The 19,135-nt window shown below is 42.8% G+C and overlaps 1 protein-coding gene across 1 annotated transcript in view; it reads right to left on the bottom strand.

Annotated features, from left to right (window-relative positions):
* The window catches only part of DPP6 (dipeptidyl peptidase like 6), a 410,215-nt gene extending 396,538 nt beyond the window's left edge, over positions 1-13,677 (bottom strand). Inside the window, exon 1 of the mRNA XM_074157769.1 lies at positions 13,477-13,677. Coding sequence (XP_074013870.1) covers positions 13,477-13,677 — 201 coding nt within the window. The remainder of the gene's footprint in view (positions 1-13,476) is intronic.
* Between the last annotated feature and the right edge of the window lie 5,458 nt (positions 13,678-19,135).

Genomic DNA, 19,135 nt, shown 5'->3' on the forward strand with positions numbered 1-19,135 from the left:
GATTCTCCATTTCCACCATTACCAGCAATGGGGAGAGTCCAAGTCATAGAAAATTCTCATCTCCTGCTTTGATAAAAGATAAATTAAGTATAATTTAGCCATTAAGTATAAAAAGCCTCTTTGCCTCTTAGCAAGCACATGAATTTACATTTAGAAACTCCAAAGATTAAGTCACTGTGAAGAAAAGAACAGATTTTGGTGCTGTTCCTTGCTGGACTGCTCTGAGCTCCAGGGGAAGAAAAGAGAAGTAACTAACTATGACATATATTTATTCTAAGTCTTCATCAGAAATTATAGCAACATCAATAGACAAACTCTTAAAAAACCCATTTTACTAAAAGCAGCCACCAGATCTCTTCACCCAGTCTTAGAAATTTGGGGTATCCAAATTGATGTTAAAAATTGATGGCTCAGTTTCCAGAAATCTGGTTGCCCATTCACTCCTTCACAAGCCTCTACCTAGTATTCATGAAAACAAATGGAACAGAAAAATAAAACAGAAGTAGTCACATTGTCTTTTCTGTTTGGAAAGTCACAGCCAGCCTGTATGAAAGGAGGGAGAGGGAGAAAGGAAAGGCAGTCCCTAATGCCTAACATGTATTTTGCAATGAGTCGATCAATCATTCTTCTTCTGTTTGTAGAAATGCCTTGAACAGAACAGAACGGTCCTGAAATGGTTCATCACTCACAAACATTTGACGAAAGTGGATTCGGGTTTTGGTTTATGATACAGCATGCTGGAGGAGATGAGTTTTCTAGATGAGATACAGACAGCACATATAAAACTAATCTACTTCCGTCTGCTTTCCAGTACTGTCCAAGGCACTGGGCTAAAGAAAAACACAGAAGTGGGCTGCTGCCAGAATCAGCCATACAGATCTCACTTATCACTGCTAGAGACATTGATCCTTGTACAATTCATCTACACGGCATTGTGGCAAACCAGGACCAGGAAAACCTGTCACACACATGTGCTATCATTTGTTCTTTAAGTTACTTTAAGCATAAAGCCTTGCATTTTATTAGTCTTCCCCTCAATTAATATCTATCTCAGCAATCTGCCATTCAAACAATGTTCACCAAACCTTTCATAAAGGCACCTGAAGCCTGCTGATTGAGTTGTCTCACAGAATCCTTACTAATAATATACATTTGGAGTGCTTTTAATCATTTTATGAAGTTAGGAAATTCTCATCTATTGAACTCCAGTGGACCACAGAGAAATTTTATGGCTCATCACCAATCGAGATCAGGTGAAAGAAATGCAGAATGGTGCTTTCAAATTAAATTACAGTTTTTCAGGTCGGACTGGCACAATCTGTCTTTAGCAAAAGAAGAGCCTTTTGAGGAACTTTTAGAGCAAATTCAATCCTCTGATTCACACTGCTGCTCCCTACAGTTTATACTAAATTGCAGAGTTAAAAAGCTGACTATGGCATTCTCATGTATCTTTCCAGCCCAATAGCGTTGCGCTATCTGCCAAAAGCCCAGTTTCAGAAGAGCTTCAGTTTAGCATAGAAAGGAAGAAACAGTGAAAGAACATGGCTGTGATTTGAGGGATTTCACATGCAGATTTACAGAGTGGGATTAAACTGGCTTTAATCTTGTTCTTAACCTTCAACTTCTCTCTCTAGTGCCATGAGGCACTTCTTTCTAGCTCATCCAAAGAGAAGAGAGCCACTACAGAGGTGCGCAGTTGCTATGAGCATCCTTGTATCTGTGAGAGAAGGACAGTATTCCCTTATGACCCCACATGAGAGAAGACAGCCAATTTCCTCTCTTCTCCCTCTCCCCTAATATGAAGCTTGCCCAATGCCTGTAGAACACCTTATTGAGGAACATATAAATTGCTATTGACTGAACTGTAAAAACAAAATAAAACGAAAACCAACTACAAAAGTAACCCTTTTTGGCCATGTTTACACATGCTCTGAATTTGCATCCTGGGAATGTGCTAAGTGACCTTCCCTGAAAATTCATAGGAAGAGAATTTCAACCCACTCTGAGCTTAAATGCTCACAGAGAGTGAATGTTTCAGTGATGCTTTCTGAAAGCTGTTTTACCAGAAACCTGATTCAAGCCCAGGCCATGAACTGCATTCTTGCAAATCCACATTGATAGACCTGGACAAGAGTCTCCCAGAATGACTGAACACAGGAAAAAAAAGGGTATAGAAAATGTGCTTTTCAGTTACAGAGCTCCTAGCTGAGCAGCCATGCATTATGGTGAAGGGTCAGGAATGATGAAGACTCAGCCTGAAAAGCCACATAACTGCAATCATGTCACACAATGAAGAAATGTGGACTGGACTGGATGGTAATAGTGTGGGAAACTCTCAGCTCCCATCTCTAAGTGAAGGCATGAGGATATAAGGAGATTCTCCTTGAGACCTCTCCAAACACATGTATCAAACACACGCTTCTGTATAACCCTGTAATACAACACTGATATTCTAGGTTGAAGTTACACCAAAAAGGGATATATTCTGATGCAAATTGAAATGGAAAGGGACAATGTTTTGAAAGTGCCAAAATATATATTGAATTTGTTATCCACAATGCAAACATTTCATAAGGATAATTCTTTTTTCCGAGATTGCAGCTGTAACTACATAATTGGTCGCTAATTCAGTATTTATATAATATCTTCCTAAAGACATTACAGAAGAGGAGAGGATAAGAACTATACACAACCAGCTTTTCTGTCAGGTATTTTATAAAGATATGAAATACTTGGTGCATTCATAAGAGAAAAAACATTGGTACAAGTTATCATAGAACCAAAATATGGGAGAAATTGCTTCCAACCTCTCCTGTCTGGGGACATTAGAACACTTTGATAGAGGTGGGAAAAAGGTGGGAAAGACATTTCAGGAAAAAATATGAGACAAAAAAATCCTCTTCTCCCAGATTAGGGAGAACCTGCCTTCCTGCCCAGAGCTAGTTCCTGGATTATACTACGTAGGAGGAAAGGGCAAAAGTGAAACAGTCTATCTCAGCCACAAGAAATATTTTGCCCTATAGAAAAAATATTTTAGAAACAAAATTCCTTGGCTTCTAGTATCAGAGCTGGCATTCAATTCTGTGCATCACAGCTTTCCTCTTTCTTCTTTCCCTTCATTGTCCCTTGTCTGGTTTTCATCCTCTTGCTGTTTTCTCTTGCTTTTGGAGTCTGCCTCATTCTTTCCCCCAGTGGCAAATTAAACTGAGGACACTGCTTGAAAATTCACATCCAGCTTCTTAATCAGTGCATCATGGTTGTATCTCCTTTTGGGCAAAGAAGTTGTCTCAGAAAGGTTTTAATCTACTAAAGCAGCCAGAATAGCCCAGACATCACACACACAAGACAGAGTCTTTGAAAACAGAAAAAAACAAAACAAAACAAACCAAACCACAAAACCTTAGAGACAGCAACCACAAATTACTCCATTCTGCCCATCCTCCTTTCCACATTTCCTTCTTTTTTTTTTCCCAGCGGCCTCTCCCACCTTCCCAAGTACATGACACTTAACCCAGCCAACCCTTCCATCTATCAAGAGCCTGACATGCATGTTTATAATCCCCCAGGACTAACCTTGTCGCTTTACCACATTAGCTCACATTTCCATCTCTGACAACTTGTGGCATGTTTCCTCTCAACCAAAAAACACTTTCTTTTATATGACACATAGCACTTTAGCAGCCAAAGCACAAGTCAGATAACTGCTCATCCAGCATCATGTATCTTCTTATTATCTGCTACATTATCCTTATCTAATTGCGTGCACTTTGGCTCAATCTGACATTTTCAAAACTACAGATGCTTATTAGCTTTTCTTAGCTAAAAGAAAAATGTGCATTATAGTGATTATTAGCTCCTGGCACTGCCTGTGAAACATTGTAATGAGAGAGACCTTTAGCCCACCATAAACAAGCACAATCAGGCCTGTTTTAGTTATTAGCAATGTTCCCACAAATGTTGCCACTGTCAGAATTAATGACCGCACTGCTAATTATTAATAATCTCATGTTTCTATGGGTTCTTTTTAGCCCAAAGCTCTAGGCCAAAAGCATAAATTATTTAATTCTGCACCTCCATGGAGAAGCCACAAATGAAATCATGGCCTTGCTTCCTCTGTGGTGTCCAACAGATTCAGGTCCTGCCCCACAGGAATAACTAACTAGCTGAAGGTCATGCAGCAGGTCAGTGGCAGACCCAGGAATGGCAAGGCTTCCCTAATAGTCATTCCAATGCTCTACCACAGATCCATGCCACCTCAAAGAGACAGTATAGAAATGTGCCCAAAAATCAGTAAGAATTACCCACTCCTTGAAACAGCCTCTTAAAAGCACACAGAATTCAAACACAGAGTATAAAACAAGGCAAGTACAATAGATAGGTCACTGTGATCCTAAACCTTGGCTACATCAGTCTTTATTAGTCACTCTTGTTTGCAATGAATCGCGGTATGTGTTTTGACAAGTGTTGTTTGTGCTGCAGTTCACAACAGAACGAAGAAGCAGCTTCAACAGCACCTACTTTATTAGTGACAGCATTGTGCAGCACTCTAATACCTTCATTGTTTTCTCCGGGTGCTTCCTCTTGTATCTGGGATTACAAACACCCAAGTAAAAATAAATAAATAAATAAATAATATAGGACAGAGGAACTGTATCAATAAAGAGCTTACATTCAGTATGTCTAGCAGGAAGACTAGTAAAAGTGGAAACTATAAACCATTTATGTCTCTATGGCAACATCATTGTTGATTTCTACAGCTTCCCTATCATGAATGTAATAGATGTTTGATCTTTTAAATATTACCTTTCTTTTCTGGCACCTAAATGAAATAGGAAAAACAAAACCAAAGACAAACCATATTTAATATAGATTATCCAGAAACATGAGGAGGGATTTAGCAATAAATGACAAACAAATAAAGACAGGATTCTATAGTCACATGAAACATAATCCCATGAGCAATCTTTGCAAATCTCAGAGCCATGTATACAATAAACTTATCTTGGGACAATCGGTCTCTTATGCAAGAGGTCAAGCACTATTTAAAGCAGATCCCAACATCCTCTTTCCTGTCTGCTCAAGGCTCCTTGTGTTCCTCTGGAATACGAGATAACCCGACCTGCCTGTCCTGAGAGGAGAGTAGGAGAGACAGGCAGCAGCTGAAACTTGCATTTTGCAATGCCAGAGGGTATGTCACTGTGAAGTGGCTGGAGAGGAGCCATCTGAGGTTTTTGCTGGGAGATCCATCTTTAGGCGCCAGGGCAGAGAAAGATAAGGTTGCCAGCAGTTACCTGTTCGATAGGGAGGAAGAACTGACTCATGGCTTCCTGGCAGTGCAAACAAAACTGAGGTTTTCTCCCATGAGGTACAGCTGGGGAAACTGAGAGAGGAAGAGCTGAGCTGCGCTTACAGCCTCTATTGCTCTTAAGGTACTGGGAGGTCTTGGGAGCAAATGGGAAGAGCCATCCGCCCCAGAGCCACCTCCCATACCACCCTACCTGCCAGCAGCAGCAGCTGCCACCAGACTGCTTTTCTATGACCCTGGCACAAGCATAAATATCTGGTTTGCTACTGCTAGCAGTTCATATTTTTTCTTCCGCCAAAGGGTGGCCTTATAAATATGTGTCTTTTTTAGTCCACCTTAGCAAGAGGCACTACAGGACACTTGAGTTCATCTCCACGGACAGAAACTCTACATGACTGAGCTCTGCAAACCACTGTTTATACCCTTGAGAAGGGTCAACAGGCGGTAACAATCCTCCTGCTGCTGCCCAGATGCTGGACATTATTGTCCCTCTGTCTCTGCCAGAACAGGAGGAAAGCAGCAGCCACTGGAACCCTGTGTAATCCTGCTGCTGGCTCTGCTCACCAAGTGTCTTCAGACCTACGGCTTGGGAACTGCAGTTACATCTGTTTCTTTTATAGAGAGTTGGAGCTCATTTTAACAGAAAATAAGGAACATATACATACTTTTGTCATAAACAGTTTAAAATTGACTGTGGTATAATTAGAGCAGAGGTTACCAGGTATTTCGCACTGCTGCTTTTCCATTTCATGTAGCTCTGTATGTCCGAGATAGCAAGCCTGAGGAGAAATTTGCATTTGCTTTTGAGGTCTGTCTAGAGTGAAATCTACTTGAAATGCTGGAGCAGATGCTACTGACAAATACAGAAAAGAAAAAGAAAACAAAAGAAAACACAAAACAACATTCCCTCCCCCCACCCCACCCCCCAAAAAAAAATATAATGAAAGTATTAAGATACTCCTATCCTTCCTTTAGGATGCTTTAAATCTCCTTTTTCTCAAAGCAAGATCCAAACTCTTGAACAGCTAGAGGAAAACATCAGAGATTTGAAATGTCATATGAAAACTCATTAATGAGTGTTAGATACAGCAAAGACTTAAATGTGCCAGACTTCACAATTAGTTTTACACCTGTAAGAATATCCTTGGTGGTAACAGGAATAATTTTCACTTTAAAGCCCCTGCAGCCCAGGACCAGAAACTGGAACAGCTCACAGGGCTGAGCCACAGCAAACTCTCACTGCCAAAGAGCTGAGATGCACTGTCTTTGAGACAATGTGTCAACTCAGCCTCCAATTTTCCACCTGCAAAGTGAAGGTAATAATGTTAAATGCAATTTTAAAAGGCACAGAGACAGCAACGAATGGAAGAATCTATGTAATAGCAGAGTTCTATTAACAAGCACTTTGTTTAGAGGAAAATAATTTACACTATGCAAGTGGTAAGCAATTAGAAATATGCTCAATGGAAATCTGGTAAGATTTCTTCAGCGGAGATTCACAATATCAGCCTTTTTCACATTATCTCACATACTCCATTAGCTTTGCTTAAACTTACTGCTTGCAATGTGGATGAGTATCAAACCCCTCTCTTCCTTTCTCTCTGGCTCCACATTACAAGTTCCCTGAGGCTTTAAAACTGCAATCTCTGCTGTAATCTTTGGTAAGACTTTCAACTGCTATTTTAACAAAACAAAATATGAGATCTCTCTAAATTGAAGTGCTTAGAAGCTGAGAAATAACTAAAACGCCAGTTGAAAGTGGAAAATGAAGGCTCCCAAACACACTACAAGTGGAAAACTTGTGAAGGACTTGTGTTTCCACAATACAAAAACCACAGCCCATTCAAAACACCTTACTGGATTGTACCACTAAACTGCTCTGTTCCCTTCTACACTGTTCTGTGCTGCAAAACTTGCATGTGCCCAATGTCAATGTCTTACTCTCATTTTTAGTTACACATTGGCAGTAAAGACTATGGCACACAAGATCTCTTCATATAGACTAATACACTGACTCAAAATATGTTTTAACTCAGTTAACTCACCTACATTGAATCTCATCATTACCAAACACCTGCAATTTAATGTATACAGATAACATTTTCAAAGGCACGTACGTGAGTAGAAACCTGATCCAAAATGAGTATTTAAGCACCTAACTAGAAAATAGATTTCAATACATATTTTTTGATTTGACCACAAATGTCTTTTCAAAAAAATCCCTGACTTTACAAACCTAACTTATCTGTGTGGACTTTTGAAAATTTACGCTGTATCACAACCCATTATGAGTGCAAGAGCCTGTTGGGAAAAGACTGGTTTTTTGTTTTCCTTTGGGAAAAAAGACAAAAACATTCCCTTAGAAGAAAGATTTGTTTCTCCCCTCCTTCTCCCATGGTTGAATATGGGGCCATTTAAAACTGCTGTTGAACCACTTTTTGATGAGCTTTGAGAACAAGTATTTCTCCCTGATGGTAAAAAAGAGAGTGACAAAACTGTCATCATGTCAATCAGACCCAGAGGAAGCAATAAGGAACCGAACATAACCGTCAAGTGTGGCTATCAGTATGTAAACAAATACTTGGTTGGTGCTTTACTATAAAAGCAATGAAACGCCAAGCATTCTATGGGAACAGTGTAATCAAGACACGCTGCCACCCCTTGGTCACAGGATGAAAATGCACGTACATCACGGCAACGTGCCGGGAATCATCCAGCACATCGGGCTAAAATCCCAGGAAAATCAACTTGCAGTTAATGAACTCTAATGGGAGCTTCTGCTGGACCATCACAAGCATAAATATTTTAGCCCAAATCAGTGTAAAGTTTTTTATTTCAAGGGTCAAAATCTTCTGACTCCCAAAGGTCACTTTCAAAGCTGTGATGGACACACTGAGAACTCTCCTCTTTCTGGCCTTTTCTGAAGCAAAAATATATAGAGGAATGGAGAGCAGCAGCACACAGTCATAGATTTTTTCCTACACTCTATGTCTTTGAAAGGCCCTTGGAAACCAACACAAGCTGCTCTGACCCTGGGCTCAGCATCTTCTTTCTGCACTTGAGCTACTAGCTCAAGAGAAATAACATGAGGTATCCCAACTTAGTGCATGGTTCGCTACTATTAGAGAGATGATTCAGTCTCTTCACACAGTTATTCCCGAATACTTAAAAATACATTCTCTCTGGCAGATACTTTTTTAGTGCATGCATCATCATCATAGCTAGTAAAGATTGCAGAAACAGAGGCTGATTTTAAACTGACAGCAAATATCACAAGGTGGTTTAATTCTAAATTTAGCAATAAAGCAAAGTATAAGAAACATATCACCTCCAGATCAGTGTCCATCATTCAGTAATCACAAAATATATGATTGGCTTCCGTGCAAATAAAACCTATGATTTTAATGAGGTTTGTAACTATTTCTTTTGAAGGCAGTAAGATGTAATTTTTATTAATTTCAAAAGATGAGCTTACAGAATGTCAGTAGGGCCTAACTATTTCCATTGAAAAAAATAGTCCGAGCCCTCTACATCTTAATGTCTGTAGGATAACTGAGTTCAGCATCTAAGAACTCACCAAGAAGAGGCAGAAGAAGAGACTCTTACTGATGTAAATGGTAGTTTCTGCCAATAAGCACATGAAATAGACTTCTGGTTACAATTCAAATGACTACATCTTACAGTAACGTTATGAACCCTGCAGTCCTAAAAACCCTTCTATAAAATAAAATCACTCATCTTTTCAGGAAAAGACCACACTACTTCTGAAATGCCTGCTGTCTGCCAGTCAGGCCTCAACCCTTCTGAAATACTGCCCTTGACACACATTACTAGGAGGCAATATCTCTTTCCATTAGACAAATAATGAACTGAAAATTAACACTTTCAATTACATGCAACAGCAAGTCGGACATACAAAATTACAATTTTTTTTACACTAATGGCTTTGATTCTCACTTTCTCAGACTCACTCTATTAACAAACAATATTCTATTTACTTAATCCTTAATTTATTCAAGCAGCAAACACAATTTTACTGAAGCATTTCAAAATTATTGCTATTTATATTTGAATGAAAAAATTCTCAAAGTGTAAATCAGTCTGAATAATCAATTGCAAAACTCATAAAGATTAATATACGGCCAAAGGTAGCTTTAACCAAATGTGGGAAATAAAGACTCAGAATTCAGTTATGGAAAGAATATTCACAGTAATGAAAGTGTTTGTACTTTGAGTCTGGCTGTTTTTATATGGTTAAGTCTCCCACTAAAGCCAATAGGAGTTTTGGCTAAATAATGAAGCTGTAAGAATGCAGCGTATGGCTCTTTCATATACAAAAGTTTTATGATGTTTCAGCGGAGGGTTCAATATTTTTAACACATAACTTATCATACAAAATTTAATTTAAAAAGGACCTCTGTGATCATCATTTCATAGTCAGTGCCTTATAAAACAGATCAATATTCTGTGTTACAGAAAAGTGCTGAATTTCTTATGCACCTGATTAATGCATTGTTATCATCCCAGTAATTAAAAGGAGCGGGGTTATACACAATCAGCATGATACATCTTACTCAGCACCTCCTGGCAGTTGCCTGCAAAAATTAAACTCATTAATCACTGTGATGTGAAAGAAGAAAAAGCTTGGAAAAAATTAAAAAGCTCTATTTTATGGGAAAAATTCTTAAGTCAACATCCAGGAGTAAATCTTTTCCACAGTACAATATGTAAAGCATTAATCTCATCAATCTAAAAAGGAGAATTATGTTACCAAAATTCTTCATAATCTGCCATACCACTACACTAGATTTTACTAAGAGTCTTCACAGACATTTCCTCATATCTAAATGAATGTAGTGAAAAGGTAATCCTATAACAAAGCAAAAATGTCATCAGAATTTTATTTACAACTGTTGTAACAATTAACTTCAGTATCAATACTGCTTCTGAGCCAATTGGGAAGTGTTTTTCTGGGGTCATTTATACAGGACATAGTTTCCTCATTACTCCTCCCATAAATAACATGATTGCCTCATCAGACTAATAACTAACATGAAAAAAAATTCCAATATTTAACCCAGGTTTTTTTCACAAGTTAGGTATACTACATATATGTATATATTTCATACACCTACCATGATTTGAAACATAATAAAAACTTGTTAAAATGCTAAAAAATGTTGTGACTTCTGCTTTGCTACACTTTCATATTACGGAAGTAATGTTCTTAAGTCTATCTCAATGGTGGCTGTAGAGTGAATTGAGCAGTTGTCATATTAAATCACTACTGCATTTGTTTTAAATTTTGTTTATTACAAATATACTGCTTCCTCTTTAACTTCATATAGGTTTCACCTAGTATTTTTCCACCAGTAGTTCTTCCAGTGGACAAAATGCTTACTAACAATACTGTGACCTTCAAAGGCAAGATCCTGTCTTTTCCTCTGTTCTGTACTGCATTGAGATCTGTACTGGTGCTTAAAAATATAGTACCGAATGCAGCACACATATTTCAATACGGGAAGTCATCATTGGTACCCTATAAAAAAAACCTCAGTTCTCTCCAGATTATTAATCACATGACAAAGTTAGGAACAGAACAGCCTCATTCTCAGGTTTGTTTTGGTATTTCAAAGTGTGGCCAGACAACAGAACTTTGTTCCTATATGTTTAAGCTCTGGCCGTCCTACTGGATCAATGTCAAAGGACAAAAAACAACGTGAATGCCCTACCATCGTATTTGTGTAAAACACAAAACATGTTGTCCATGATAAGCAACAGCACATGCTCCTGACGCCCTACACAAACAGACCGCCCTCCTTGCACTTCTCCCATAGTCCTTGCCTGCTGCCTGCCTCACTTTTCCCTTTGCGTCGGGGATTTCATGCCCGAGGCTGCATTTGCTCGTCCTAGGCGAGCCTGTCTTCTGCCACCGGGGGCGAGAGAGAAACCCCCCTCCCTCTGCCACGATCTCGTCACGGCCACGGCGAAAGCCAAGAGGCCGCCGCCAGCTCGCTCGGCGCCGGTCCCGGGTGGGTTCAGCACCGCAGACAGCTCCTCCCGAACCTGTATAGGAGTTGTTCAGCACCGCGGAGAGCTCCGCCGGTCCCCGCTGCGGGGAGGTTCAGCCACTGAACTTTGGCTTTGTCACGACTTCATCCTTCCGACCAGAACGACCCTCCACCGGAGACCCCCAGCCCAGCCTGCCCAGTTGGACGGGAGCACCTCTGACCCCCCCGACCCGATCCACTGAACTTTCTCAGCCACGTCGCCCCCTTTAAAAATAATTCACATGACGTGCCCACGTGCGTTTAGAAGTCACCCCAAATTCCTGTTTCTGGCCATGCTTTTTGCACTTAATTGCAGGAGACACCTAGGCAGGCACCTTTCCCTCTGCAGATGGCACAGCACAACAATGCCCTCCACCCACACACAAACCCTGAGGGGACAAAAGAAAAAAAAATTAAACAAAACAAAAGAAACAAAAAAAACCCCTCTGTCCTTTAAGTGGTTTCACGTTATTCTTATTAATATTATTTTGGAGCCTGTCAGCACAAATCACTCGCACATGCTAAACTCCGTCTTTTGCTTCCCGGCTCAGCGCTTCTGGTGATCAGAGAAGCGGCTCCAGACATCTGCCGTCTCCAAATAGAGGGAAGCGAAATTAAAACAGTCAGATAATGAGGAAAATGTGCCCGAGCTCAGCCCCGGCGGCGGCACTCCGCTGGCTCGCAGCGACACCTAGAGCCCAGCACGCCGCCGGGAAGGGGCCCGTGTCCCCAGCCACTCCGGGGAAAGATTACGGGTGGGTTTGGGCGAGCGGGCACGGGGACGGGTCCCTTCCCGCATTTGGCCGGTGACAAGGATAGCAGAGCCAAGACCTTTGCCGGTCAGCGGGTGACAGGGAAGGGTCCTGTCACTGCTGGTCCCTGGGGGCTACCAGCGTGACCATCACCTCGGGGAGGTTTAGGACGATTTGCCTCATGGTTGGCAAAAGTGCACTTGCTCTACTGACCGCGAAAGTCTTTACGAAGGGACGGGAAAAGGGACGCGGAATTAAAAGACAACCCGAGGAAGCTTCCCTGCGAACACAACTCTCTCCTCCGAGTGAGGCAGACCTGCTGTCTTGGCTGGAAGCGGTGCCTTTCCTGGGAAGGCTCTCAGAGCCAGAGCTGAATCCTGTCGAAAAGCTAACGCGACCCAGCCGGGCAAGAAGTATTTTAAGCGACACAAACATTATTCCCAACTGCAGCCATTTGCTTGTGTGTGCTTCCACAGAGGCAAAACACCCTCAAATCCCTCTGCAAATCTAACACCACCCAGGCTACACCAGCGATGGGGAGCCACACGCTTTGATCCATCGCCGGACCTTCTTCATCTCCCCGCTTTCTAAATCCCCTCTTCCTCCCTCCCCGAACGAATTAGGCGCGATCGACCCAAGCTAGTTTAACTCCATCAGGCACAGCAGCGAGCCGGCGGCCTGGATGAGTCACTCGTTACTAAGGCAATATGCAGATGCACCCTTTGAAGTCGCTACTCTCGGAGGCAGCGCGGGAGCGGAAGGTGCGCGGCCGAAGTTTGCGCCTTCCCCGCGGGGGCTCGCCCGGGGGCGGCGGGGAAGGAAAGCAGAGAGAGACCCAGAAACGGCTGCTCAGGGGTTAAAAAGTTTCCCCGCTGTCAGGTTGGGGGGAGGCTGACGGGAAAGCAAGGAGGGAGGGACAAGGTGAAGACTTCTGCCCCGGGGGAGTGTTAAAGGGTAAAACATGAAATAACAATTAAAAAAAAAAAAAAAAAAAGGAGGGGGGAACCCTTGCTGCCTCGCTTGGAGGGAGACGGCCGGAGCTTGCATTTACCGTTTCCAAACGCGCTGACCCCGCGCCCCCCAGTCCTCCGCGACAGCGCAAAGCCGCGCAAGGAGCCAGGTAACGGGGAGAGGTGCGGGGGCAGCGCGGGGGCGGGCGAGCCCCCGCTCGGTTCGGCTCGGCTCCGTGCGGGCTCCGTCCCGTACTTCGGGAAGAGGAGCGCAAAGAGCCGCTTGGGATGAGCGGACAAATCGCAAGAAATCGCCGCCAGCCTAGAGGGGCACAGAGACATCCGGCAGGACGAGGGGGGCGGAGTGGGGGGACACCCAAAACCCAACCCAACCCCACGCGAACGACACCGGCGCTTACATCCTCCTCCTCGCAGTCACTTCGCGGCTGGTACTGGAAGCGGGGCCGGCTGTTTTCCTGTTGCAATGGACGCGAGGTCTTGCCGGCAGCGCCGTCCTCCTCGCTGCTCTGGGCGCCCAGGAGGTGACTCGCTTCGGGGGGAACGGGGAAAGAGCGGGAGGTGTTGATCTTCCCGCTGAACCGCTGGTACAGTGAAGCCATGAAGTCAATCCGCGGGAAACGAGGAGGAGGGAGGGAAGGAGAGAGGCTTCTCCCTCTCTTTTTCTTTTTTTTTTTTTTTTTCTTCTCCCCCTCCTTTTTTCCCCCTCCTCTCTTCTTTTTTGGCTACAGCATGCTACACGCGGGCGAGGCTCAGTCCCACATCAGCGGAAGGCAGAGCGAGGGCTCCTGCTCCCCGGTCCTCTGCACCGGCACCCAGAGAGAAGCGGGGGGATCGAGAGAGCAGGGAGGGGGGGGAGTGGTGGGGGGAGAAGCAAGAAGACAGATAAATAAATAAAAAAAACGCAAGCGAGCCGTAATACCACAGGCCCCGGGAATGCTGCACCATCCAGTGTTGGGAAGAAAAAAAAGAAAGAAATAAAAAAAAAAGAAGAAAAAAAAAACCAAAACAAAACACTCCACGAAGACGTACCCCCGATAATGGCGCCTGAGTGGATCAGCATTAAATGTGCTTTGGGGGTGTGCGTGTATGTTTGCAAAAGCAGGGGAAAAAAAAAAAAAAAAAAAGGAAGGGGGGCTGGCTCAATCGCTGGCTGTCAGCGGCTCCCCAGGCAGAGGTGGCGGAGCAGTCGCCTCCGAGGTCGCATACCAACAGTGTGCACAAGCGAGAGGCAGAGTGACAGAGTGTGTGAGACGGAGTGGAAGAGGCTGGGAAGCCTCATTCAAAGCACGTTGCTTTTCTGGGGAGGGAGGGCCCTTCTACAATCATCTCCTTTTCGGTATCTTCTTTTTCTTCCTAATTTTTTTTTCCCGGGGAAACAACTTCAAAAAAAAAAAAAAAAAAAAAAAAAGGCAACAGACACCTGATCGCCAGCCGTGAGAGAGAAAAGAGGTGGGGAGACGAAAGGCGAGGCGGGGAGGAGGGAGGCGGGACCGGCGGCTGGAGGGGCGCCGGGAGGCCCGTGTGCCCGGAGCGGCTCGGCCCCCGGGAAGGGGCAAAGGGACGGAGGGCGAAGCCTCCCCACTGCCCTGCCCTGCCCCAGCCGGCCGCGGGCACGGCTCTGCCCGGCAAGCGGGCAAGTGCCCGGTTCCCGTTCCCTCTACCCCAAACCCCTCCTTCCCCCTCCTCCTCAAGGCTAGGGAGAGGAGGGAGGAGGAAGGGGGGTGGATGAGTTGCGGGTTTTTGGAGGTGGTTGTTGTCGCTTTTTAAAAGAATCCGGTAAAATTGTGTCTCTTACTATTTTTGTATTAATTCATTTTTGCTGCATTAAAACGTGCTTCAGCGCCCCTCTGTGGAAATCTGCCCGAAGTGGCTCCCGGCAGCACCGGCCGGGGATAAACAACCGCGGTCCCGGCGCCGGGGGCGGCCGGGGCGCCTTAGGCCGGTGCCGGACCGGGACCCCGCCTGCCGCCGCGGACCTTGCACGGCCTTTGAGCGGCCCTTGCCCGGGGGCGCCGGGCTATGCTCATTCGGCCCAGAAAACCGCGGCTGCTAATTAACGCTCCCGGAGGAGGATGTGGGGATGTGCTCGGGTAGGCAGCGGGGGAGTAGGCAGCGGGGGAGTCGGTAGCGGGTGTCCAGCCGCTCCCAGCACAGCTGCATCGGGACAGAGGGTGACAATTCCTGTTGCTCCAGCATCAGGCTCCGGGGTTTCCATAGCAACAGATGCTTAGGTTTAAAGGAAAGTGGCAGAGTTGCTGTCCCCTCTTCTCCTCCCCGAAATCCTCCTCCTCCATGACCTCTAAGCTTGCCAGAGATATCGGTATTACCGGGAGTCCTCTTACAGGAAACGCACAAAGCATAAACCAGAGTTTGCCCATTCCCATTGACAGACTTGCTGCTGAAGAGCTCACAAACTTGATTATACTTTAGCAAGTGGATTTGATGGGATGAGATGTTTCTAAACACGGTTCTTACTTAAAGTTTTAGCTGTTAAAAAAATACCATCTTTGATATATGTAATTTTGTCAGTCTAAAAAAAACCCCACGTCAGTAGATCATGCATATGATATTCCAAAGCGCAATTAACCCCCCCTTGATGATTTCAACAACTACCTGATCAAAAATCTCTTTGCACCTGAATAGTTTCATCTGCTGCTTTTTATTTGTATCTTCAAAGTCAGGGATGAAAAGTCTTAACATTTAGATGAAAAGGGAACCTTATCTCATCAAGAGAGAAAACAAAAACAAACGCTCTGCCTCCTTCCTGACAGAACTTGAAAGAAGGAATCATTTTGATCTTCACAACTGAGATCCTGACATTTAATTAAAAAATGAGATGAGCACACAATGCTCTGAAGCAAAGGTCTAGTTTCTAAGTCATAGTGACACACATCATAACAGAGGTAACTTTCCAGAAGCCACTTGGACCCCTTGTAAATTTTGTTTCAGACATGAATTGACTATGCCCTACCAAAAAAATCTGGACAGTTAGCCCAGCTAATTCCATCTTGAACTGCATTAACAGTGACTTTATGACTATTTGCAATTGGTGACAACTAGCACTGAAAAAAACATAAAGAGAAGAATCAAATTAAAAGAAATAATACATTTTTAACTTCTAAGGAAAACTAGGACACAAAGGAATAATCAAAGAAAGCCACAAAAAGGCAAGATTAAACCACTAGGCAGAAAAACCACCAAAGATTAAATGTCTGAATTAAAAAGTCTCAAAGAAAGTACAGAAAAAAGAAAACATTCTGCCTCACAGCTCAGTTCAAAACAGAAAGAGCCACTAAGGACCAATTCAGTTCCAAATGCATTCTGTTTGTGGTTTGTAATTCTTAAGAATCAGGATTTCACATAATCCCGTTTGTCTAGTCATGCATGCACGTATTGTGCATGTATGTGTGTACACAATTAATGGAAAAATTATATTAAGGGAACACAAAATTGCAATGTCAAATACTTCAAAAGCTCAGTGAAAAACAACCAGCCAAATGGTCCTCATCCACCAAAAAATCCTGATCATGCAGCTTCAGGCTGTGATTCATTTGCCCTGAAATAAATAATTGCAGCTATTTAAAGGCCTTCCTGACTCCAGCTCTCTTCTCCATGACAGACCAGGGACAGCAGAAGCAGTGTCATGTCATGCTCTGGGTATCGTGGTAGGTGAAGGAAGATGGTTTGTACCAGTTGGGAACTGCAAGACACATTTCTTTAGCCCTGCTACAGCAAGAGTGACCTTGTGTAGAAGGGCTGAGCAGGCAGCTGGAGGCAGAAATATCTTGAATAGCCCCCTGCAATAAGATTCACCAGAACCAGTCTGTTGATGCCATTATTGAAAGCAGGAGGATTTTTTGTGAGTCACAGGGTACCCAGATGATTTCATTAGGGGCTCTGGAGAGCACTTCAGTCTGCCTGTGCACAAGTTATCACAGGATGTAGCTTGTCCCTTGCAAGCATGTATTATGGTAGTCCTGTTCGCCTCTCAGGGAGGGACACAACTCGGCGCTCCTGAGTCACAGCTCAGTGCTGGAAGTCCTCCACTCTCCGCTCGCAATTCCATGGTTAATTTGCTGTTCACCTGTGCATGACTTGGAGCCCAGAGTCCTCTACAACGTCCTGGTTATATGACCAGATACTGTCATACAGTGTCCACACAAAACAGGATGGAGCCAAAAAAAGAAACACAGGAATCGTGAAACACGATAGTAAAATAGCAATAAACAAACACCGTAACTGTGTGTTTCAGTAACTGCAGTTTCACTACAGAAAGACCCTTTCAGCCAATGGTGGGATTTGAAGAGAAGAAAGCAACTTGCATTATGAAATATGTTTAAAGAGGCAAATAATTTCAGGAGTACAAACATAAGATTCTTGTCTTTAAACAAACATCTTACATGTAAGAAAGATCCTTTCCCTGAATCCCACAAACAGACCCCAAGATAAAAATCCAGGCATTTCAAAACAGTGTCCTCAAGTGTCTCTTAGTTGTATATTTAATTCAGTATCCAAAGTTTTGCAAGGAGGTTTGATTCCTAACTAGTGACATTTCCATCAAAATAAAGTGTGTTAGCTTAAGATATTTTCCCTCCAGCAGCAAAGTAATTATGTTTTACTGACATTTTTAAAGCATACAGATAAAAATGACACTTGGTTTTTCCACGCTGTATAAATAAACAGCATCCCCCCATTTCAGCACTATTAATGTAACACTATCAAAAGCAGGTCAAACCCAAGCCCTACTGCCTTTAAAACTATACATAAAAGATTTCTTCTTGGACAAGCCTTCTCAGAATAACACCAGCAAAGAAAAAAATCAGCAGTATTTCTCTTAGATATTTTTTAAAAATATTTTTTAAAAAACATACTTCTGCCTGTCAGGGAATTCGAGCATTGTTATTCATGTTCCATTCTTCTCTTCTGACTAAGCAATTTATGTTTGCTTAAACTTTGAACTTGTCATCTAAATAATATAGTTTGTTGCAGACAGAGCTAAACATGTTTCTAGTTTTCATGGGTTTATAGTTATAAGCAGCTGATTAGTGATTTTTTTACAAAAATTAATTTTTTCAAGTATACTTTTTATTATTTAAAGTATTATATTTTCCTTTTCCAATTAACTTTTAAAGGAATTTTAGAATTTCCTGGTTATCTTTTCATATCACTCCAGAAAACCCCAAATTAATATTTGCTTTTAAAATGACCATGCTTATTAGTATAAAATGTCTGGATTTTTATAATAACTCTCCAAGCACTACAGAAACAAAGATACACTATTTTAACTCCTATTACTAGCCAAAATAAAAACATCAAACTCGTGAAATGGCCCCAGGCTTATGCCATCTATACACCTGCTGTCTGGTGTCATCTAAAAACACAACCAAACCAAACCAGAACAGAAGTTCTCTTTCCTGTGTCAAATGCACCACTTCAGCAGTCCCTGAGGATACACTTGGTCATTCATTTTGATCTAACGTGTATGCTGGGGGCAGCATACCATTGTGTCAAGATAAGTGACGCTAGGGCTGCTGAAGACTGAGGGATGTTATATACTGTGGAATTAGTATGCCAATCTGTTCACTTTCTTATGTCATTATTTGCACTAGTAGCATCTCAGAGCAAATTCTGTAGAAATGCAGCACTAGACCATGAGCGAGCTTGGGACAGAGGCATATTTCTCCCTGGCATCACACAGATTATTCAAAAGACATATCTTGCAGGCCTTACCGTGATTCAAAAAAACCAAAACAAACCCAAATCCCTAAACAAACAAAGAAGTTAGCTTTCCAGGCTGGACTAAAAGAAGCATTGAAAAAATTAGTTTTATGGGCACTGTAAGAATAATTCAATCTTCTACAAGTGGTTGAATGGAGGCTTTTTTGTGGGGAAAAATACTGATACTGAAGTACTGGGAACAGTAGGCAAAGATGGCTTTACAGGACACAATATTTTGGGGAGAAAAGAAAGTAGGCTGGAAGAAAAGGCTGTTCAGGGGAAGAGATGGACCCAGAGGGAGCAGTGAAGAAAGAAAAACAAAAGCACGTAGAAAAGGCA

Source organism: Numenius arquata, chromosome 12, assembly GCF_964106895.1.
Source record: "Numenius arquata chromosome 12, bNumArq3.hap1.1, whole genome shotgun sequence".
NCBI lineage: Eukaryota > Metazoa > Chordata > Aves > Charadriiformes > Scolopacidae > Numenius > Numenius arquata.